General features: G+C 35.4%; 1 protein-coding gene across 2 annotated transcripts in view; it reads right to left on the reverse strand.

Moving 5' to 3' along the window:
• The window catches only part of Rit2 (Ras like without CAAX 2), a 337785-nt gene that overhangs the window by 154851 nt on the left and 157032 nt on the right, over nucleotides 1-25902 (reverse strand). For both annotated transcript variants that reach the window (XM_047526662.1, XM_047526661.1), the window contains one exon: nucleotides 16169-16360. In XM_047526662.1, coding sequence (XP_047382618.1) covers nucleotides 16169-16360 — 192 coding nt within the window. The remainder of the gene's footprint in view (nucleotides 1-16168; nucleotides 16361-25902) is intronic.

The following is a 25902-nucleotide window of genomic DNA, read 5'->3' on the forward strand; positions in this document are numbered from 1 at the left end:
AGAAGTGGTGAAATAAGGTGGGGTGGCAGAGGTGATCCACGTCCTTGTTTAGTTGGAAGGGGGCATTTGCATTTACAGTGTAGACCACTGAAGGGGTTGAGCATCAGGGATGAAAACATGATCAATAATCATACAAGAACGTAGATCAAAGCAAACATCAATCTCAAGCAGAAACCCACCAAGGATTCTTGACCTGGCCTGGAAGAACCTAGCAGGACCATTATCTCACCTACATGTGACTGACTCAGCACTCCCCTGCCTCTGTCATCTGTGAAGGTAGCTGCTGCCTTTACAATTCCCTCTGAAGGGCTGCACGCATGTATTTCTGACTTATCCCAAAGAGCAGGTTTTAAGGGACCAGGCCTTGGTACAAGAGCTCACAGATCTGTTAAAACATACTTAAACTTCAATCTCGCTCGTTGGCATTTAAATAATTCATTTGGGAATAGCTAGCTGTGCAGTGTGGACACATCCTGCCAGCTCTAGCTGCTTTAGCAGGGCCAGTTGGCCAAAGAACGAGAATGAACATCAAGGTGTGAGGGTGAAGGCCACTTCTAGCAGTAGCCAACCAGGTAATGTTGAACAGCTCTCTTACTGATAAAAAAAAAAAAAAAAAAAAAAGGAGATCTGGAAAAAACTACCAAAGTAATCTACTTGAGTCCTTAAGACAGTAAAATACTCCAGGGTAGATAGAGCCGAAGAAAGAAAGGAAGAAGACAGGTGAGCTAGGGGTCCGGCACTGCTTTACCTACAGAGGCAAATGACCTCCACTGAGAAACTAAGCAGAAGTAGATCCCCATAGGAGCGAGAATAAAAATGGTAGCACAGGGTCTGACAAGCAGGCAGGTGACTGATAAGCAGCTCTTCTCCCCAGAGTTGAGCTGGACCAAACATCCTCACACTAAGAATATGAAAGCGGGAAAGAAAGAGATGAGCACCCAAAGGGTTGCATCTCAGCTTCCTGTCATTTCAGTTACTGACTGGATTAAGAGGATGTGGGAAATATAGTCTTCTAACTCTCCTTCCAGAGGTAAATTTTCAAAGTCACATCACATTGACGAAAATTTAAGACCTTTTTATTAAAGAGAGAGAGGAACCCAAAATAACAATCAAGGGAATAGAAGATTAATAGACAGGCAGACCCATGGTACAGAATATAAGACACAGAGACAAACCCACATAGATACAGTTACCTCATACTAGACAAAGGAGCCAAAAATATACAGTGAAGAAAAGACAGCCTCTTCAACAAATGGTGCTGGGAAAACTGGAAATTCATATGCAGTAAAATGAAATTAAACGTCTGTCTCTCACCCAGCACAAAACCCAACTCAAAATGGATCAAGGACATAAGAATTAAACCAGAGACCTCTCACCTAATAGAAAACAAAGAAGGCCCAAATCTTCATCATGTTGGCTTAGGATCAGGCTTCCTTAACAAGACTCCCAAAGCTCAAGAAACCAAAGCAAGAATCAATAAATGGGATGGATTCAAACTAAAAAGCTTTTTCTCAGCAAAGGAAACAATCAGTAACATGAAGAGAGAGCCTATAATGTGGGAGAAAATCTTTTCCACACGCACTTCAGATAGAAAACTAATCTCCAAAATTTATAAAGAACTTACAAAACTTTACACCAAAAATACAAAGAACCCAATCAATATGTGGGCCAAGGAACTGAACACTTTACAGAAGAAGATATACAGGTGATTAATAAATATATGAAAAAGCGTTCAACATCTGTAGTAATTAGAGAAATGCAAATTAAAACAACTGTAAGATTTCATCTTACTCCAATTAGAATGACTCTTGTCAAGAACACAAACAATAATAGATGTTGGCATGAATGTGGGGAAAAAGGCACACTCTTACATTGATGGTAGAGTTGCAAATGGGGGCAGCCACTCTGGAAAGCAATGTGGAGAATCCTCAGAAAACTTGGAATGGACCCACGTTTTGACCCAGTTATCTCACTCCTTGGTTTATACCCAAAGGTCTTAAAATTAGCATACTATAGTAACACAGCCACATCAATGTTTACAGCAGCTCAATTCACAATAGCTAGATTGTGGAATCAACCTAGATGCCCTTCAACAGATGAATGGATAAAGAAACTGTGGTATATAAACACAATGGAATATTATTCAGTCATAAAAAATAATAATATTATGGCATTTGCAGATAAATGGATGGAATTGGAGAATATCATGCTAAGTGAAATAAACCAATCCCAAAAAACCAAAGACCGAATGTTTTCCCTGATAAGTGGATGATAATATGTAATGGGAGAGGGCATTGAGAGAAGAATGAAGGAACTTTAGATTACTTAGAGGGAAATGAGAGGGAAGAGGGTGTTAAAAATGGTGGAATGAGATGAACATCATTACCCTATATACATGTATGATTACACAAATGGTATGAATCTACATCATGCACAACCATAGAAACGAAAAGATGTACCCCATTTGTTTACAATGAATCAAAATGCAGCCTGTAAAATTTTTTTTAATTAAAAAAGATTACAACTTGTAAAAGATGATGAAATCTTAAAATCAGAATTTCTAAAATGAAAAAGTAAAACTACTGAAATGCAGAACTCAGTGGGTGAGTTTAAGACAGATTAAGTATGAAGGAAGAGATAAATAGTAAAAGAAAATTCAGAAGAAACAAACCAAGAATGTGGCTCAGGGAGATAGAAGGACAGAAAGAGAGAAATAATGAAAGTGGGATAGAAGAAATAGCTATAAAAGATTAACACAGTCTTGATTTTAATCCTAGGAGAGCAGAGAATACAACAAAAGGAAAATTTGAAAAGATAATGAGAGAATTTTCCAAATCCAAACAACAAACAAAAAAATAATTCATAATTGAAATGGCACTGGAAATGCTCACAAGTAATAAATATCCAGAGAGAGAAAGAGAGAAAAAGTCACATAGGGTCAGATCGAACCCTTTGGAAAAAAAAAAAAAAAAAAAGATAGTAAGAACATTGTGATGGCAAGTTATAGTATAGGAAATGTGGTGAAGAGTAATTTTTCAAATAACAATTATTCCTGACTGTCCAACACAAACTATAGACAACAGAAAGAGTGGAATGTGATCTTCAAATTTGTAAGAGAGCAACTTTTTCTTCACAGACTTCTTTTTTTAAATTTTTATTTTTATAGACTGCATTTTGATTCATTGTATACAAATGGAGTACAAATTTTCATTTCTATGGTTGTACACAATGTGAATTCACATCATTCATGTAATCATCCATGTACACAGGGTAATGATGTCTGTCTCATTCCCAATTTTTCATACCCCCCTCCCTCTCATTTCCCTCTTCGTAATCTAAAGTATGGTAATACTGTCTCACTCAACTATCTTTCTTTCCCCCACCCCCTCCCGTTCCAGTTCCCTCTACACCATCCAAAATTCCTCCATTCTTCTCTTGCCCCCCACGCGCTCCCCCGTTATGTATCATCATCCACTTATCACAGAAAACATTCAGCCTTTGGTTTTTTGGGCTTGACTTATTTCATTTAGTATGATATTCTCTTGATGTCCATTTGTGCAACATGGTTGAACCCAAATGTATGTATTCTTATCAAACATGTATGGAACATTTACCAAAATCATAATTCAAAGTGTTATAAATCAACACACTATAAAGTTCAAGGAACTAAAGATGCACACAACATATTCTTTTAAAATATTAGAAAATAAGGAATTTTAGCCAGGCACAGTGACACACCTGTAGTCCCAGCAGCTCTGGAGGCTGACAGGAGGATCTCAAGTTTGAAGTCAGTCTCAGCAAATTGAGGCGCTAAGCAACTCAGTGAGACCCTGTCTCTAAATAAAATACAAAATAGGACTGGGGATATGGTTCAGTAGTCAAGTGCCCCTGAGTTCAATCCCTGGTACCAAGAAAAAATAAAAATAAAAAAAAATAAGGAATTTGATAACTAGCAATTTCCCATATGGTCAGAAGTTAAGAAACACATATTTGAAATTTAAATGAATACAAGAAGAAATCATAATTGAAATCACAAAATATTTTGAATTAAATTATAAAAATATATAGAACTTCAGAATAAAGGTGTACAATTAAAATCTTCTTTAGTGCATGAACTAATTTTATCTTTAAGTGCATGAACTAGAAAAGAAAAAAATGGATAAAATTAATGTGCTAAGCACCTATTTTAAGCATTCAGAAACAGAATAGCAAATTAAACTCCAACAAATTAGAAATAATAAGTAATCAAAATGAAAGCATAAATGGGTGAACAAGCTGGGCACATCCAACATTCAATAATAAAAGCAGCATTCAATAGTAAAAATAAACACAGCCTGTTAAACACAAAACTTAAGAGGCTCCTCAAGAAATAAAGCTGAGTTAAAAAAGCCAATCTCAAAAGGATGCATGCTAATTTATTTCATTTCTTTGATAATCAAAAAATAATAAATGATAACATTAGAAATGGTAAATGAGTTAGTGGATTAGTGATTGCTGGAGGTTAGGGACTCAGGGAGGGAGGATGGATGTGTTAGAAGAAACATAAGTTTCTGTGCTAAAAGTACAGTTGAGCATATTGATTGTGGCAGAGCTTACATAAGATACACTTGATAGAATTGCACTGAATTATACATATACACACATAGAGATGTGTACAAAAGTAACTGGTGAAATTTGGAGAAATTTTTGGATTGACCCAATGCCAGTTTTTGTATTTGATAAAATTCTGTAGTCACATATAATGTTAGCATTGAGGTACTAAGAGAGGTGTTCATGGGACTTCTCCACATAGTTGTCTAAAACTGCTTGTTTATCTAAATTATTTCAAAATAATTTTTAATGAGTTATGTAATTTCCTAAATAGGAGGTTGAATAAATTTTTTAAGGTGTGCAACATACAAACAGCAAATGACCCTTTTCAGAGTGTTTGTGATTTAACCAATAAACATCATTCTTTTGCATTTATAAGATTACCAAAGTCCCTAATATACCTATAAACATACATAAACCTATAAAACTAAACACACACACACACACACACGCACACACACATACACACACACACACACACACACACACACACACAATTACTGGGTATAGCCAGAAGTCTGATTGGTGAGCATTGAGGAAAATATAAACATTAGGATTTGACCAGGTCAGGATACCTGGGAAAGAGCAAGAAAAAGCAAAATCCGGGACAGGACAATACAAAATTTAAACTCCACCCATTACAATTACTTCCTTTTGGATGGCTATTTTAAATGATTGGTTTAAAAAACTGTGAGAAATCAATTCAGAGCAATATTTTTATAATCTTTGACTTCACATCAAGGAACCAATCTGATTACCCAAGTAGCTTCTCTTTCTTCTTTTCCTTAAAAAGAAACAAGCTTATTTCCACAAGATTTCACTGACCTGTCAATTTTACAAATGTAGTCAATGATCCATGCAAACCAAACAATTCAGTGTAACACAAGGAAGAGAAGCAAACAGTTACATCACCTCAATCTGAGTAGACACAGTCTCTGTTCCAATGAAACAGGAAACTCAAAGGCTACTTAACTGTAGGTTCACAATATTCACAGCAAAATTTAGATGTTTAAATGAAAAATTTAGTTAGAAAACTGGATTGAGTCTAATATTTTTATAACCTTTGTTTTAATATAAGCATCAATTAACTTCATGTTAAAATATTTTTATACTTTATGTGTGTGTGTATTCTTTTTTCCCTTTTAGGGTTCAAATATTTCATTTAGTATTTGGAGATTTTAGGCTGTCCCTGGTAGTGACAAAATGATAAAAGCATTCTACATGTCCTTCCACTTATATGCTAGGACTGTGATTCTCTGATGTTTAGCATGCTCCAAAGTCATTTAGAAAATTTTTTCAAATATATATCTGTGCCATATCCCCAGGTATAAGACTAGGATAGTCTCAGAGAATTTGTATTTTCTAACAAAGTTCACAGGGAACAATGATTCTCCTGGTTTTGGGACCACATTTTAAGAACTGCAGGTCTCATTCCAGATAAGTATTTCAACACATTTAAAAATGAGCCTAGCTTTTCTGGAATGGTCAGTAATCTTATTTAAGTACTCTTTGTCATTTTCAGATTTCTCAGTTTTACTTAAACCCATGAGTAACAGAGAAAAGAGTGAGAGAGACACATAGGGGTATCAGATTAAACTTGTGGAAAACATAGACAAGAAGAAAATTTTAAAAAATACTGGGGTGGGGAGCTATGATGTAAGTAATGTGAAGAAGATTACCTGCAAAATGTCATTAGATGTAAACTGACTTTCCATGAAAGAAAATAACTACCAGAAGTATTGGAATGTGATCTTCAAATTGTCAAAACAAAGTAACTGCCAATTTGTGCACGTGTAATGATGAAACCAAAGGAATACTTTCTTATCAAATATACATGGAACATTTACCAAAACTTAAAATATGAAATACTGTAAATCACCACTTCACAAATTTCAAAGGACTGAAATCATAGAGAAAATATTCTTTTAGTATATTAGAAAATAAAAATTCAATAACAAAATTTAACTGTGCTACTCTTTCATAGAATTGCTATTCTTTGTTTCACAGGTAAAAAATTAAAAAAAAGTTTCAACATGAATTTTCAAACTTCATACCCTGAATGCTGTATAATTTGGTTATCAAAAACTCTCTCAGCTTCCCCCAAGTTTAATAACTCTTACATTTTACAAAATTCTTACAGCTCTGGCTAGCCATTTTATAACTTTTGAAAGAGTAGATTAGAAGTGTGACAATAATCCAAGGACTTTTACAATAATCCAGGTGTGTTAGTCAATTTCCCGTTACTGTAAAAAATACCTGACATAATTAGCTTATGATGAGGTGGTTTTAGAGATTTTGGTAGATAGTTACTAGATAGGCCCTTTTGCTTTGGGCCTGTAATAGTACAATATTTCATGGTGGGATGTGTGGTAAAGGAGGTCTGCTTACATTAAAGCAGTTGGAAAGCAAAGAGAGGGGAAGCAATCCCCAGGTTCTAAATATTCCCTTCAAGGCCATGACTCCATTGACCTTACCTCCTTCCATGAGGCCCCATTGCTAAGGATTTCACCAAAAGTGCCATAGACTGGAGACCAAACTTGCAACTTGTGAGCTTTTGGGGGACATGGCAGACTCAAACGATAGCACCCAGTGAGGGATGAAAATGGGGACACCTAATATCTATTGAGTCCCTGCTCTGTGCCAGGCACTAATCAACTGATATTATCTCACTGCACTCACCTGAGAACAGAATCTCAGAAGGGTAAGTGAACAGAGGGGAAAGTAGAACATTAATGCCAGCCCAACTGTTTTCATCAGCTTTTTCACTGCTGTGACCATAAGACCTGACCAGAATAACTGTAGAGGACGAAAGTTTTATTTAGGGGCTCACAATTTCAGAGGTCTCAATCTATAGACAGCAGACTCCATTCTTTAGGGCTCAAGTCAGGCAGGTCATCATGGCAGAATAGTTTGGTAGAGGGAAACAGCTCACATGATCAGGAAGTAGAGAGAGAGATACTCCACTGGTGAGATACAAAATATATACCCCAAAGCTACACCCCCAATGCCCCACCTCCTCCCACCACACCCTACCAGCCTTTAGTTACTATTCAGTTCCTATCAGGGGATTAATTCACTGATTGGGTTAAGACATTCACAACCCAATCATTTCTTCTCTGAGCCTTCTTGCACTGTCTCACACATAAGCTTTCAGGGGATACCTCACATGCAAACCAGAACATTCCACTTCTGTCCCCCAAAAGCTAACACTCATCTGATGATACAAAATATATTTAGTCCATTCCCAAGAGTCCCCAAACTCTCAACAGTTCTGAGATTTCTCAAAGTTCAAGTCCAAAGTCTTATCTGAGGCTCAAGGCAATCTCACATTGTGAGCTTCTGTAAAATTAAAAGCAATTTACAAGTATCCAATATATAATGGTATGAGTAAGCATTTCCATTTACAAAAATAGAAGCATAGAAAGAAGGGATAGGACCAAAGCAAGACTGGAATACAACTGGACAAATAGGTCCTATAGTTCTGTGTCCGGCATCTGGAACACATGGCATGATGTCCTCTCTATAGGGCTTGTGTAACTTCCACCCCTGTGGTCTTATCTATTGCAGTCCAAGTGACCTTTCTTTTGGTTTGTCTGCTCATTTCCTGCAGCTTTACTAGGATGATGTCCCACATTATTGGCATTTCTTTATCTTGGGGATCTCCACTGCAGCTTTGGCTTCTTCCTCACATCTCCACATTTTGACTTCTCAGGGAATGCCTCCAGGAACTCTGACCCTGCTATACTGTGCCTGGTTTCCAAGGTCTTCCTTTGAAATCTTAGTGGAAGCCTCCATGACCCCCTAATTCCAACATCCTATATTCCTGCAGAACCAGCACCACATGGTTGCTGCCAAGGTTTGCAGCCATCTTCAGCAGTAGCCAAGCCTCCAGGGACCCTTGTTGTTGCAGCCTCTCAGGGACTGGGTGGCTGAGCACTTGAAAAAACTTCTGAAAAAACTTTATAGATCCCTTTGTGCAAGAAGGATTACCAACTAGTCTCTTCTCAAGAGAATTTTCACTTTTACTCCCTTGTGCCTGAGATGGGTGTGTTCCTGCCAGTTCCTGGGATACCCTCAAGTCATCTTTCTTATTATCCGTGGGAAAAGTCTTTAGCATTTCTTTAATGGTAATAATGTTTTTAACAACTGCAACTTCCTTAAGTCCAGTTTTACTCCTCCCTGTCAAGCTCTGTTTTCTGCTCCTGAATATCACAATAAATTTGGCTAAAAGCTGCCAGCAATATCCATGTCACTGCCTAGAAATTTCTTCTGCCAGATTAAGAAGTTCATTGCTTTTATAATCAGCTTCACGGAAAGTCTCATGACGTGGGCAAAATGCAGAGAACTTCTCAGCTACAACATATAATGAATGGTCTCTACTCCAAATTCCTATACTGTCCTCCTTTTCTTCTTGAGCCCTATCTTCAATATTTTCAGTCTTCATTATTTGCATTTTGGTATTCTGAGCTCCTAACAGAATTGGTCATTAAGCTTAGCTTACCACAATCTAAAGCATTTCCAGTTTGCACTGATAAACATCTCAAAATTCCTCTGACCAATTCCAAAATGCTCCAAAAGCTTCTGAACCATATGGTCAGGTTAGTGATAGTAGCAGCCCCACTCTCCTTACCAATTTCAGTTGTAGTCAGCTTTTTCGCTGCTGCAACTAAAAGACCCAACCAGAACACCTATAGAGGAGGAAAGGTTTATTTAGGGGCTCACAGTTTCAGAGATCTCAATCTATAGACAGCAGACTCCATTCCTCGGGGCTAGAGATGAGGTTGGATATCATGGCAGAATAGTGTGGCAGAGGGAAACAGCTCATATGATCAGGAAGCAGAGAGAGAGAGAGAGACTTCACTCACCAGATACAAAATATATACCCCAAAGCCATGGCCCCTATGTCCCACCTCCTCCAGTCACACCCTGCCAACCTTTAGTTACCACTTAGTTAATCCCCATTAGGGAATTAATTTACTGATTGGGTTTGGCTTTCACAGCTGAATCATTTCTTCTTAGAACCTTCTTGCATCATTTCAAATGTGAGCTTTTGGGGGATACCTCACATTGAAACCATAACACCAATTATCATTGCCAAACCAGTTGTGAGAAGGGTAGGGCAAAAGCAAGATTTGACTATCAGAGTGTCCCACGTAAGCTGAAGTGTATGGAAATTTATACTATACTTCTCTAGAAATGTAGATCCCCAGGAAGGGGTGATCTCAGGCAAAGGAGATTTTATATAACCCCATCTGACCCAGAAGCTATTGACAGCTGGAAACTGTCTACTGATTACATTCTCCTAACCCTGTTCTTGGAGAGAAGAACTGTTCTGAAGAATATGGATGTTGCTTGCTGAGTTTTCCAAGGACATGGTAATTACTAATTAAAAATGAAAACTCAGGGCTCTCTGGTTCCTTGGGCCATATTCTCTTTAATTTTCTATAATGTAGATATGCTGAGTATATTTCTTAATCATGTCTTAGAAATTCATAAGGGACATGCAATGTACAGTATAACAATGCATTGATGATCTCAGATACCACTGAAGACTGTCCAGTTTTTGTTCCTACATGATACATCTCCACACATCACTGCAGTTTTGTTACCTGCCTTCCTGTCAGCATGCTGTGTGAGTGTGGAATTCACAAATATACTCAAGCAACCATCATTGCTAATCTTGTTGACCTATTATCCTAATTGTTCTTCGTGCTTCACTGTGGCCACACCCAACAGCTAAACTGACTCAATGAAAACAATTCACATCATAACTCAGCTCAAATGTTTTAAAGTTTTTATCACTTAAAAACATACACACTCCTTACCAAGAATCTTTTAAGGCCCTATATAATCTGACCCTGCATTCTCCATGCTGGCTTTCAAACATGCTGATCTAAACTGCACCACGAAGAATTGACAAATGCTGTTCCATCTATCTGGAATGCTCTTCCCACCAGTCTTCCTTGAACTACAGTTTTCTGCTCAATGACATCTTCTTAGAGAGGTCTTCCTGAGTACCCTATCAGAGATAGTTTTCTCATTCACACCACCCTCCTCTACCTTTCCCCACTTTTTCTTTCTTCCTCTTTTCAATCCTGGAAATTTTGCATGTGTATGTGTGTGTGTGTGTGTGTGTGTGTGTGTGTGTGTGTTCATGCATACATGTTTTTAACAGTTAGTAAATAAATTAACTGGGAAATACATATATAACTGTTATTACATATGGTTATATATAATGCCAACCACACAGATGTGTATATATATATATATGTACATATACATATGATCATATATACATGTGTGTTTATGCATATATATATATATATATATATATATGTAATAGAATTAATCAGAGCATTTTTGTATTGTGCAGCTGGTATATATATACATTTATTCAAATTGCTCATATTCTGTGTCCTCTACTGTAATTTCAGATTATCAAAGATACAGATATTATCTGTCATATTTACTCCTGTGCAACCAGGGTCTAAAAGAGTGTCTGTTTCTTATCCACTGGATGATTGTTTAACAGTTAGTAAATAAATTAACTGGGAAATACATATATAACTGTTATTACATATGGTTATATATAATGCCAACCACACAGATGTGTATATATATATATATGTACATATACATATGATCATATATACATGTGTGTTTATGCATATGTATGTGTGTGTATGTGAGAAAACTGGTTTGAGTTCAAATTTTAGTTCTAAACCCCATCAGTTTGAATAAGTTAAGTAAAACTCTAAGTTTTGTTCTCCAACTCAGTTGGAATTAACAGATTCACATTTATTCAATTAAATGAGATAAAATAAAAAAGAAATGATATTGAAAGAATAACTAGAGATAAATATTTGGTAGTTGAATTTGAGTGTCTATTCTGATAATAATGAGTAAATTGACAGACCTCTCTTTTCCTTTCAAAAAATAAACCCTCATTATTTGGAAAATGTGTTTATGTGAATTATCTAATGTACTGATAATGAAAGATAATGAAGTGCTACTCTTTTATTTTTTAAGTTTGATTATGATTTGCAATTAATTATTTCACTTCAGCATATCAAATGCACTTTGTTATATATTTGTTTTGTCTTTGATAAAAAGTGTCTTTGAGATAGGCATTGTCTATGAAATCACTGGGGGCATGCTTGATATATGTTTACTAGTCAGAATTATTTCCTCAACTCACCACCAAGAACTCACCATGTTTGTGTATACTTGTAAGCCTCAAGATTTAGTTCTTCCTTTCTAGGCTTATTCTTTCCAATTTTCCTAAAATAACTGTCAGTCCCTATTTACCTGATCCCTTCTATATAGTCAGGATATTTGTCCTTTCAGTGTCTTCCTCAAATATGTGCCCACATAGATCTTTCGCAGCTGTGGGCTCCTTGTCAAAAACTACTGCTCTTACAGATGGTATCATATTGTTTGGCACTTACTTCCTTTGCTTAACAAGTTTTCTGCCTATTTCTTGTTGCATAGCTCCTGATGAGAAAGTTCTTGAGAATAAGGAATGGGTTCCTCATGTCTTTATTTTATTCCAAAGCTGTCACACTTCTGCAAATACAAGCAGATGCTTGAATACAACTCTACATAAATATTTTTTTCTTAATACAGGAATTCCTAATCCTTATAGATATGAATGCTCCTCTTAGTAAAAAAATAAAATAATTTTCATTAGCCATGTTACTAAAGAATAAATAGTCTTTGATGATCCAAATTCAGCACTTAGTAAATAAGGAAAGTAGAGTCTCAAGGTCTCCAGCTGAGTTGTAATCTGCAATTAGACTTTTAGGACTGAAGGTTTTGTCATGGTCTGGCTTTAGGATAAAACAGTTTGTGATCTGCTACTAATGTAAACTTTTCTAATCTAACTCGCAAATTGCTGAAACTCATTCCATTTAGAAAGCATTTGCAGTATGCACAGGTGGTCAGGGTTTTGCAAAAATAAGGATCATCCTCTTGTGCTCTCCTGTGTAATGTCTGAATGCAAGCTAAATAGGGACAAAGATAATGGAAGCTTAGGAACCTAATGTTGTCTGGGAATTTTAAATGACTTTAGAATACTCTGGATGGACTCTGGACAAAATTTTTCAGCTGATTAGAAAGCAATGCTTATCACAAGGTATTTTTTCTTTTGTTTTTTTTTTTTTTTTTTTGGAACTGGGAATTGAACCAAGGGGCACTCTAGGTACCAATGAGCTACATCCTCAATCCTTATTTGTGACAGGATCTCATTAAATTGCCAAGACTGGTCTTGAACTTGAAATCCTCTTGCCTCAGCTTTCCAGGTAGCTGGGATTAATGGGGTGCACCACCATGCCTGGCCCTTTTAGAAGTTTTGAATCTCATTTTCATTTCTTTTCTCTCATTTTTCTTCACACCCTTCTTCTCAACTTCCCTGACTTGTCCAGAACCTGGAGCTACCCACTCCATACCCAGGGACTTATCATTCTCATCCTCCTCACTACTACTTGCCATTAACAAGCTATTATTTATGCTCCAATCTCTAAGGAACATGCTAAGATTCTGAAACTGATACAAAAGCTATAATTCATGATAAAATAATAGGTGTAAGATCCATGGTAAAGCACTGTGAGAATCTGAATCAGAATACTTGCATTTCATTTCTGAATTCTAACATGCTGTGTGAACATGGTGACACAATCGTCTTTGTGAGACCTCCAAGTTCCTTAGTGTACAAAAGCTTCAGTTGACTCACAGATGAATTGGCACCATGTAGGAAACCCACAATGATTGTGGTGAGGATTAAATAAAATAATATGTGTAACTTGCCTGTCACAGTTTTACAAATACATCACAGGCATCATCAGTATCAAAATGAATACTACTTCTGGACAAAATATTAGCTTTTAAACAGTCTTTACAAATTTTAACTTGAGGTGAATACGATAAAAGGCATTAATACCCATTGCTTCTTTGCTTTGTAATTTTACTTTTTGCTGGAAAGACCATGAACTTCATCAAATTCATTAAAGGTACAGGAACCTGCCTTACCAAATATGAAAAGAAGCAGCTTTAGACACTGGGGCTCTTTCCTTTCATATGTAGACCGAGAAGAGTTGCCTAATGAGAATCCTGTTCTCTGACTCTCCCTATTAAATGCAAGCTGCAGTGTGGTTTCCTTCCACAACTTTGAGGTTTAGCTCTCTTACTTTAGGAAGCCTCACAGGACTTCTTTAAGCTATAAAAGTTCTTAATGTCAACATTGTCATTTTTTTTTCAGTTGAACCAGACTTAGTGTTTTAAATACTCATGTAAAAAGAATACATATGGTCTGTGTTTTACCTTTAATTTTATCACTAATTGCAATAGTTTAGGAAAGTCAATTTCTATCAATATATTCACTGTTTTCTTACATCCTTATTCTTCAAATGCTTGCCTTACAACTACACAGGGCATTTATAAGATTAAAATAAAGTGTGAATTGAAATCATTTTGCAAGGAAAGACCACTGTGCAATTTTAGGAATAATTATTTCCATCAGAAGCACCACAGCCAGAAACCAAATTTATACATCAACACTTCATTTATTGGTGACATGGGTACATGGGCATTTTTACAAAGATTGTAATTTGTTTTCATGGTTTTTGCACTTTCTGTGACTATTCATGTTTACTGGCTTTTATCTAAAAGGAAAAGTCTGTCAAACCTGCAAAATTAATACTTTTCTAAAATATTTGTTTCAGTGACATTTGTGATGCTTGTGATTCACTTCACTGCTAATCAGAAAGGAGTAGCTAATTATGCAGGCTGGGAGTGAGGTCCTGTTGCACATCCTTTGTTAAGTCCTAAGGGTCACCTCTGAGTCTAGGAAAGCAGGAAAGCAGGACCTACAGAGTGCACAGAAAGCTAATTTCACCAGTTTTTGGAATCATAGAGAGCCATCGATCTTGTGAGAACCTGAACTGAAAGAGTTTTCTTAATGTTCCCACACTCACTACCTTCTGGCATTCACAAATGATGCCCAATCAGAGGTTTTCATTCTCCAGAAATTCTTAGTAGTGCAATAAAGGTGTTCATGGGAACACTGATGGTACACTTGTTAGGATGCTCATCATACTTGTCCCTAGAATCTCTAAGAAGAATAAGGCATTCCTAAGCTTTGGAAGAGTATCTGAAAGGTCCAGGCACTAGACCTATATCTCCCTCTTTTCTGCAAAATATCTGAGAATAGACTCATATTTAACTGTTGCGATGAGCCTGAATTCTTACCCACAGAAATACAAGGGTATCATACCAAACATATCTTTGGAGGAAGGGAAATGAAAAAGGAAACATAACAGTGTACAGGACACAAACTAATATTATAGCTTTTACATCAAGTTAGTTGCCACTTTTAAGATCCTTAGACTCTCAAGTAAACTATACAAAAAATGTCACCATGAAAATGAATTGTACCAAATAATAACGTTTCTGTATTAAGTATAACTTTATAAAATCTGACTTTATGGGAGATCTTTTCACTTTAAGAAGACTTAATATGCACTGGATATGAAAATTCAAATTCATAGAACTCTCAAAATAAGAGAAAATTCAATTTGCTTTGGTAAAAATTCCTACCTTAGCAAAAGATCTTACGAACAGGCTGCTTTAAGTGGATTAAATTAATCATCAATTGAAATAACATAAACTCTATAAAACCACTTCAAATTAAGGTCAATGCAAATAAAGATGAAGCAACTCAATTTAGACAATTAGATTTACCAAAATTTCATTTGCATGCAAGTTTTCAGCAATGTTGCTTTAGACAAAACAAGTTATAGCAATGGAAAAGTAAGGTAATTTTCTTGGTCCCTGAAATAGGATGGCTGAAGTATTAAAGGTAGCTCAAAGGACATTTATGTCATATGATAATAATTTCTGAATCAACCTGAGAAATAGTGGTTTGTTCTGATTCTGGAAGAAAGAAAGGTTTACATACTGCTGCATGAAAACTTACTCCAAAAAATAATGGCTTAAACAATTTGATTTTATTTGCCATTGATATTATAGTTCAGAAATCCAGACAAGGACTCAACTGGGAGACTTTTCTATTCCATGTGAATTGGTTTGAGTACCTTATAAGGTGTCTGGTGTTGAGACATGCAAAATGGCTTTGCCCAGATGTGTGTATCTTGGCAGGGACAGTTGTGAGCCTGCATCTCATTTTGTCCACATGACTATTTCTACATAGTTTGGGTTTTTTTTACACTGCCTGGAACTCAAAGATGAATATCACAAATGGGAAAGGCAGAAGCTGCAGAAGCCTTAAATTCCAACTTCCGAAGTATAGAGTCACCTTTACACACTACGGCTCAAAACAAATCACAGAACCAGTCCAGATCCAAAAGTATAGAGGAGTTGTAATGACCTGCAGTAAAATATCATGTAAGATGTATTATATTGCAGTAGCCAACACAGTCAACCACAGGACCACTTAGACTTCTTAGAAAAATCATGTGCATCATTTCTTTCAATTCTCAGTGTCAACCTTGGAAAGCAGTCATACTGAATACTATGTATCTTCTGAGAAAAAGACAGAAGCGAACATAAAATTGGCACTAACCTGGCGGAACTGTTCCAGGTCAATTTTGTTACCCACCAACACCAGGGGAATTTCATAGGTGTGGCGGACCTGAAAAATGAGCTCTTTAAACTTGGCAGCCTCCTGGAATGATTGGCGGTCAGTAACAGAGTAACAGATGATGAAACCCTCTCCGCCTCGCATATACTGCTCCCGCATGGCTGTAAATTCTGCCTGCAGGAAAAGAAAAAAAAAAATTCTTTATGAATTGTGGATGACAAGAAAGAATATTAAGTCTAAATGTATCATGGAATGTGACCATTTTAAACTATTGAAAGTCTTGATATTTAATCAGAGAAGGGTTTTTTAAGAGAACTCAGAAGGATATGGTAAATGGTGAATTTCACTCATTGACTCACAGGAATTACATATAGATGATATATTTTTCATATTTTTAATGACCTCACTTTACAAAAAATATAAATTTGATTTTCCCACACATTAAAATGATTTTAACCTAAACTAGATATTGTTTACATTACATATTTAAGCATTTTATCAATCCATCCTTAATCATTTTCCCCCATCAACTATTAAAGAAAAAAATACGATCTAAAGAAATTGACTTCACTTTAAAATTAAAATTTGGTTTGTATTGTTAATCTGCCCTAATCCTCCAAAGGACGTAGGGAAGCAAATTGATTTTCTCCTCAAAAATACAAGGAAAAACTAGAGTAAGACACTGATAATCCTAGCTATTTCCCAGACCTAGTTATATATTTGAACGTTCTTAGATTTGTCTCATGGATAACAGAGACATTCTGTTTCAAGATGGTACCAATGCCCCAATTAACCCACTGCTGTATAAGCCTTTAATGTCTCATCTATCTATATTACTACTTCTCTGCATCAGGAAGTGTGATATTTTAAATTGCAATCTGGAATGTTCCTTTAAGTTTGAAATTTGTGTTTGTGCTTCTGTTAAAACTACAAGCAGTAGTTATATAAATCCAATGGGAAATATAAAATTTCAACTCAGGCTGTGGGACAAACCACATGAAACAATAGAAGAACACAAGAAATTATTGTAACATGGTCAATTAGTGCTGCAAGCCATCAGAGGATGGAAATTTTAGGTGGACTTCACTCATATTTTAAGACTCGGAAGGTAGGAATTTTCACCTAGCAATATATTTACAAGAACTATTAAATGGTCTATTCATACTAATTGTTTAAACCCTTGTTAATTTGACTTAACATGATTTGAAAAGTGAGAATGTTTAAATAGATTCAGGAACTTTGGGAAATTGGGGCACTTGATTACAAGTGCGAAACAGTGGTACGGTTAACAAGGTCCTGAGTTAGTTTGTGAGTCTCTTAAATCATGTTCAATACATATGGAAAAGTTCTAAACAGTATCTTTGGGTTCAACCAATCATTTCAAAGTTGCAAGAACTAAAATCCAGAGAGGAGAGGATATGCGTCCAATGACAGTCAACTAAAGCTAGAGCTGGTTAAAATAATTTATCTTCTCTCACTCTCAGTGTATCAATTTACTTTGCAGTAAATTTACTTTAACTCAATCTTAAATTCCATCGTGTGAATGAAATGTCAAGACATAGAAGAAAAGAAATCTTACTGGACCTCAGTTTCATCATCCCCAAAACAAAGTTTGATTATGAAAGATCTGAGGTACCTCATAGTATTTACATTCTCTGATTTTGAAATTCCATGCCTGTACCAGAAACTGGTACTTGATAAAGAACGAGTAGGAAATTACAGACTAAAAATGCTAACTGATACTTCCCAAACTGGTAATTACATTGTCAAATGAATTAATAATGGAAATATGTTTAATCTTCAGGGAAAAGTGAATAGATTTGTATCTATTGTGATTAAAACAATATAAAAATGTAAAATAACTGGAAGAATTTGGTTTTACGATATAAAATTCGCTCTACTGTCCATCTACCATTTTATGCATTAATATCTTTATGTTTAATTGTTTAGTGTTTTTAAATAATTAACAAATATCTATAACAAAATATTCAAATGGTAGGAAAGCGTATACTATTTAGATTCTTTTCCCCATTTCAAACTCTCATTTTTTCTTTCAAATGCATCACAGTTTTTAGTTTCTTTTTTTCTTAGAGAAATGTCTATGTATATACAAACATATTCCTGCCATACACACATACACACACACACACACACACACACAAACACACGCACACTTTTTTTTTTTTTTTTTTTTTTTTTCAGTTCTAGAGATCACATCCATGCTAGGCAAGTACTCTACTAATGAGACACAACCCAGACCTACATCTTTTCAAACAGGAACATATTATGTACAATTTTATTTTACCCTGAATTAAAGTTCAATAGCTCTGATATATCTCATAGATCTTTTCATACAACCATGTATAAAATATTGTTTCCTCTTCTCTACAGAGGCGTCATTATTCCTTTTATGCCTGTATCATAATCGATGTAGTCACTTCCCTATGATGAACGGATATTTAGATGGCCTCCTTTTATATCTATTACAAACAATGCTGCAATGTTTATTCTTTGACATCCATTATATATGGGTTTACATACACCTGAGAACTAGAATTGCTAGATCAAAGAGAATATACAATTTTACTTTGGAGAATTAGTACCAATCTCACTAAAAGACTTTATATCAATGATACTATATAATGACTGACTCTTCTCATTCTCAACAATGTTGTGTTAAGCAAACTTATTGACTTTTACAAATTTTAGGATTAAAAAAGAATTGTGTTTGTTACCTATCACTCACATTGAGGATCTCTCATGTTGATTACACACTTAGGTATTTCTTCTACTTATGAATTTTGTTTTGTTATAAGGAAAAAAGGAATTTGTTTTTGCTTTCTTTTTTTTATTCATTTAACTGTGGATTTTTTAAAAATTGGTCTAGAGAAAGATCTTTCCATGAGACTTAATAAAAAGAACAATAAATCTCACTACTTCTGTATAACTACACAATAACAAAGACACTAAAAAATTTGAAAAAGACGAACAATCTACTAAGAAGATAACCAAAGTACATGAAAGCAAAATTCACAGGGAACAGTATTGGATGAATGAACAAATATCCAGTACAGTTTATTAACCAGGCTCAAAGCCACATATAAGTCATATTAAAAACAGATATACCAAGACCTTACCTCCCATGTCTGTTGGAATCTCTAGGTAATGTGGTTCCAGCACTTGTATTTTCAAAGAGCTGCTTGGTTAATTATGCTTTGCAACTACACGCAAGAGTATATGAGTGTGTTTATGTTCAAAAGTGTTTTTTTTTTTTTTTTTTTTTTTTTTTTTTTTTTTTATGACCCAGCAGCTAGAAAGGGAGTCACAGTACATAATTTCTAGGTCTGGTACCCATTAGAGTGTGTCTTCTGACAAATTGCCTAACATCTCAGATCCTCAATTTCCACCTTTGTCAAAGAGGGATTAGAATATCTTTAACCCATATTTACAGGGCTGAAGAAAGAATCAAATGAAAGAACAGATGTGAAAACACTTTGATGAATTTTTAAAATACAATACAATTTAAGCCTTTTATTATCTCTGGTACAAATCTGGCAGAACAGAATCTTTCACTGGGAGAATAAGCATGAAATCCTCTTTAAGCTGCATTAAATATAAATGTGTCAGTATTTTTCAAATATGCTCATCAGAAAATTATTAACATTTCTTTTCAAACAGAAAAATCTCTCCACCTATAAAACTGATATAATGGAGTTATCACAATGACTGGAGAGGCCAATTTCTCATTGGATAGCTGACCTTATCCATATCAACTTTCACACAGCGTAACGATATGTATGTGTGCATTTTACTTACAGAGGCACTGAAGGCTGAAGAGGTCTAGAAAAATTGAGCAGAACTCTGCAGCCATGTATCAACTTAATAATATATGATATGGAAATCACTTTATAGGGAAATGTTATGTTCAACATGTTGCTTCCGTTTTCATTCACCCATGAATTAAAGATCCCTATGCTTTATGTTCTGCATATTCTGAATGCTAATATCATTTTCAATGGCTTCCTACTATAAATGAAACTTGTTGGTTAATTATTCAGGAACATTACTAGATTTCATTTGCTATCCATAAGTAGCAAAATATCTATGAAACAGACCCATGCTGGAAAATGCTACAAATATAAGCATTTCAAATATCTTCAAAGCTATTCTGAGTAGAACACTGTGGTTTGATCACTTCTCTTTGATATACTCTCTTGTATTAAAATAGTGTGAGAATTTTTTCAATTTTGAAAATGATAAAGAATTTTTGATGAACCTCACATCCCAGTTTCTTGATTAGCAGAGCATATTTTGAGCAGGTAGTAGAAAACACTGTCTGGGCCATCTCTTTATATTCAACTAGTGATACTAAGATATGAAGGTTTCAGTATTTACAAAATGCAGTAACTCTACTGTCAGACTATCCTTTTAATTTTTTCAATACCACAACACCACATTTATTCTTCTAATATATAAAAGTAAAATAAAAAGTCAGTCAGTGTTGTACCTAACACCATGCTAATTGATGGGATATACAAAAATTAAAACAATCAAGTAAGCAAACAAAAACATGACTTGCCCAAGTTGAAAACACACAAGTAGGACAGAATAAAGTAAATAAAGAGCAATTAAGTACTGAATGAACCACACAGGTACAAAAGAAAGGTAAGTTTATAGGAGGGTGGGAATGAAGGTTTGGTGAGGGAATAAAATGTAGTATTTCTTTCTTAAATGTATTAGTTGTAGAGAATTCCTCAACTTTCATGCAACTGAACTTGCAATGATTATGTTTTGTCACTATTAAATAACCTTTCTGGTCCAAATTCAGCATTTGTATGGCAAGGCAATTAAACTCATAAGGCCTATTTCCAAGGTTCCAGTTCAGTTATTGGAGAGTTCCAAAGAATCAAAATGGTTTCTGCTGCTTTTTATTTGCATTTTTTTAAAAGAAGGCAGAATAAAAAATATTATAAACAATGAAAGTCTAGGTTTCATAAATTTGCTATAATTTATGCAAAATAAAAAGGTTACAGTCAATAAGATAGTCTCATACTGATACTTCAAATTGGTTAAGTATTTTCTATTGAAACAAAATGAACAAAAAGCTTTTAGAAATGCTGATTATATGTGATTAAATATTGTGTCTAAAAGGCAAAATACAATTTTTAATTCTATGTTACAGTTTTCAGAGAACATACCCTTCTCCACCATAGTAAGTTTACTATCATCTCTTTGTATAATCAAAACATATTTTAAGAATATATTATGTCATAGACTACTATGTATCCTCTGCTTAACACATTCATAAAATATATATTAAGCACTTACATTTAGGTGTTAGGAATGTAAAGATTTGACAAGGCATAAAGAGTACTTGTAATAAAGTGAAAATATGAACAGATAATATGGAAAACAACAAAAAATATTAGAACATCAAAGTCAGGATACAGGGAGAAGACAAAGTTCAATCTACAATTTTTTGTGATAAATATTTTTAATTGGTAAATATTGTTCATACAGAGTGGTGGGTTTTATAGAGGTATATTCTTATACACATAAATATATAATTTGATAAATTTCACTTTAATTGAACTTTGAATTTCCAGACAACCAAAGCTACAATGAAAACATGATCAATTGTTATCACTTATGTGATCAATAACAACATATTAATTTGACATAAATTCTTAAGCACTTAGAGCTGAGGGCAAATTCTTTTATGGAGATGAGATAAAGGGGACACCCTCAATGTCACCTCAATGGGATTTGTAGGGAGGGTTTCCTAAGACATAGTCTATTTTCAATGCAATGTTGTCAAACATTTTCACAGTCATACTTGATACTGATGCAAGTTTCCAGTAAAGTAACAGAAGTTTTTTTTTTCTTTCTGCAGTAAAAATTATATAGTGTTTTAAGATAGAGAATAATGACTAAAATCATTTGGTTTTGTGACTGAAAAACTAGAAAGACCCTTAATTATAATATTGGCATTGAACATTGGGAGTTAAAGGGCACCCAGAATCAGGTTGTTATAAAGATAGTTCCTGAAAAAGCTCTGACCTAAATGCAACTTGAAATAAATACTAAGGTTGCCATTCAGGACCAGCTACACGATTTGTGGGTCTCAGTGCAAAGTGAAAATATGGGGCATTGCTTAAAAATCAATAAGAATTAATAAGAATTATTAAGAATTAAAGACGAGAAGAGCCACAGAGTCATAAGCTAACTGCAGGGCCCTTCTGAGCACAGGGTCAGGTTCATGAAACCAGTCCAATTGCAATGCTACAAGCACAAAATGACAGCTAGGAGCATGTGTGAGAATGACTCCAAAGAAGGTTCACTTGGCAGAGGAAATGGCAGTGGTGATTCTGCTCAGAGAAGTTGTCACTTCTGAAGCACAATGACCTGGGGAGTGATAGTGGACTACTCAGTGGTGGACATTCGAGGAGTTGTGAGGTGTGAAGTCAGGAAAGACTGAGGCAGAGAGTGCAGGACAGGGTATGCACTTCAGATGGCAAACCAGGCTGCAGAACAAGGCATGGGTATGGCTGGCTCCTGTCGGGCTGACATGTTCCTCTTGCCCGGTGAGATCAGATTATCAAAAGCCCTGGAAACCAGATTTGGGACTTGATGTGATAGAAAAACAGAAATTTAGGAGATTTTCTTTCTTTCCTTCTTTCTCTCTTTCTTTTTCTTTCTTCTTTCTTTCTTTCTTTCTTCCTCCCTCTCTTCCTTTCTTTCTATCAGAACAGTGATGAACAGGCAGTCCTATTTCAGTGGTGGTGGAGGAGTGGTGAGGCAATAGTGGGAGTAATAATGGAAGGAAAGAATGTAAAGGCAGGGAGTAAATCGTAAAAACTCTTTCAGGAATTTTAAAGTGTGGGTCCATGGAGAGAGGGGGAACAGAAAGGAAAAATATCTGAATGAGAGATCAAAACAGAAGAAAATAGGGAGAACAGAAATATGTCAGACATTTCAAGGAAGAAAAGACTTGAAAGCTGCCACTTGGGGCAAAGAAGAGAAAAGGAGGGGAAAAAATCCTATTAATGATTCAATCAATAGTTTTAGGTAATACTTTAGGTGTATGCACAGGCTCCAGTTCTATGGTTTACATTATTAGCTTCCATGCTAGATATGAAAAAAAAAATGATGTAGCCAAAGTCCTAGAAATGCTAAGTGGGAAATTAGGGACACATTAATTCTGCATTACCCTTCCAAAGAAACAATGAATTAAATTAAATATGGCTCTATATTTTGTAACTCTGGAGCTGGGAAATGGCAGAAGTAATGACAGAAATAATTTGAGAAAATAAATAGCTTAAAAAGTATTGTGTCCTATACAGGTTTGTACTTGTCCAGTTAGATTTAACACTAGATATCTATGTGAACTATCAATATGTTATTGGAAATATGAAAGTTTAAGTGGGAGAGGAGGAAGGACAGTCACACTCAGTGGTTAAGTGTTTTTGGTTGTCTATATAGGCAAGAATAAGGACATGAACTCAATCAGTTAGACCAGTTTGGGGAGACAAGGATTATGTCACCTCCCACTTTCGAGAGCTGGAGTTTTCCCTACATTTAATTTATCTGAAAGGATGTTTTATGAAAATGATTTTGACAGCCGTCTTCTAATTTTGCTCTCTGTTGCCAAACATGCTCAGTGCTTCACTTTCCCTGGTTCTGGCACTGATAGCTCTTTCTTTGTACTGTAATGGTAAATATGTGCTTTGCTCTCATTCCCATTACTAGACTCTGAACTACCTGAGTATCATCTTCTCCAAAGCGCTGGGGACAGTGCCTGGCCAAAAGCCCAACAGATAATTATATTATCATTTACTTAATTACTTACTTTAAGCTCAGTGTTTTTAAGTATGTTATCATTCCCTGCATGATACACACTTTAAGGAGAGTGAGATTTGGAGTCAGGAAGATGAAGATAAAAAATGAAAGGAATCAAATCTTTAAACTAAAAGTTTTTACTTACTCATTCCTGTAAATGTAAGGTCAGGTCTAGTTTAGCTTTTATGTTAAGTTATATTGCAGTGAAATCTACATTAATTAAAAAGCAATTTAGTGTTCCTTATTTCATTTTCCAGCTCTGCTCATTTGTCTTATTCTAAAAAGAGAGAAAGATAAATCTTACTGCCTTTGGATGAATCAAACTTTTTTTGCCATAGAAGTCTGTTTTCCTTTCCCCCTTCTGTTTGACTTGTTCATCAAAGACTTAAAGTTTCATGACTGCCTCTGGGTGGTACAAATCCACTAAAAGATATTTCTAATCACAGCTGGTCTCCTGTTTATCCTGGAGGTCACACATACTGGGAGCTGTTTTCCTGCTGATAAAAACTACAGGAATGCATCTTGGAAGAAGCCAGCATAGCTGACTTGTGAAAGGATTTCATCCACTGCATTTTAGACAGCTTCAGTGTGATACTTGGAAAGATGGTCCCAGGAAAATGGCAACAAAAAAGAAAACCCGCACGACAAAGTTGGAGCCACTAATTGATTTAGAATGCATGATAAGCTACTACTATAAACAAAGAAATACAATGATATAAGGCATGTACATACACGCATGGCACACACCCCCAACAAAACCCTCACCATTACACAATGTAATTCATATTTCTAAAATTTGGATGGAAGAAAATGCACATGCGTGGTTCTTTCCCAGGTAAAAAACAAATCATCATGTTTTGCAATATTTATAATAATTTGCCTCAAGGTGATCCTAAAATTTTTGAGGTATATTGGGAAGCCAGCCCTCCTTCAGGATACAAATAACTAAAGTGATTTGTGAGCAGGTAATTGTTTGTTTTCCATAATATTGGAAGCACAGCCACGAAGAGAATACAAGTTTCCTGCCCATGGTGAAGTGATGGATACATTCCATCTTCGGGTGAAGCTTTGCAGGTGGCCACTCAAACCTCAGGATCTCTCTTTTTTGGTCAATCCATCATGCATTTCTCAGTCTGATTAAACTTCTTTATGCATCACGTTCATTATGGAGCTCTCCTCTCCTACCCACAAGATCCAATGGTTACCCATTTGCTTTCACACCAAATCTATACTCATCTGCCTGATTTTAAGACCCTGTATGCCATGATATCATTCTGCGTATGCAGTTTGTCTCCAGTTAATCCTAAATGTGCACTCCCCTGTGGGGTCACTTCTGCAAGGATTGATCATAGAAGTTGTCACCTCACCCATTGTACCTTTATGCTCATTGTTCTCTATGCTGGAGCTTTTCTAGATAATAGAGAATTTAGTGATTATGGGATGCAACTCTTTTTCTTTGCAGATGGGAAAATTCAGATCCAGAATAAGTGGTGACATCATTTTCTAGTAGCTAATTAAAACACAGCCAGGTCAGCTAAGCCAGTCTTCAGATTCCTTCTCCATTATATGGATAACTGCCCTCCCACTTATTAATCAGAGTCACAAAAACTCCTCACAATCAATCATATTCTTTTTTCTTTTATGGACCTATATATAATAAACTCAGCCCTTATTATCCTTTTGTGAATACTTTCAATCATTTATGAATCTAAAAATTAGCAATTATATCTTTCTTATTGTGTTATTATTTAAGTTAGATTTGTGCCACCAAACCAGATTTTAAAGATTCTTGAAGTTGACATCTACATTTAAACTGTGCTTAATGCTTATATATTGCCCAGTATGTTTTGAACATATGAAAAACTTTAATTATATTG

The sequence above is a fragment of the Sciurus carolinensis genome, chromosome 15 (assembly GCF_902686445.1).
Source record: "Sciurus carolinensis chromosome 15, mSciCar1.2, whole genome shotgun sequence".
Lineage (NCBI taxonomy): Eukaryota > Metazoa > Chordata > Mammalia > Rodentia > Sciuridae > Sciurus > Sciurus carolinensis.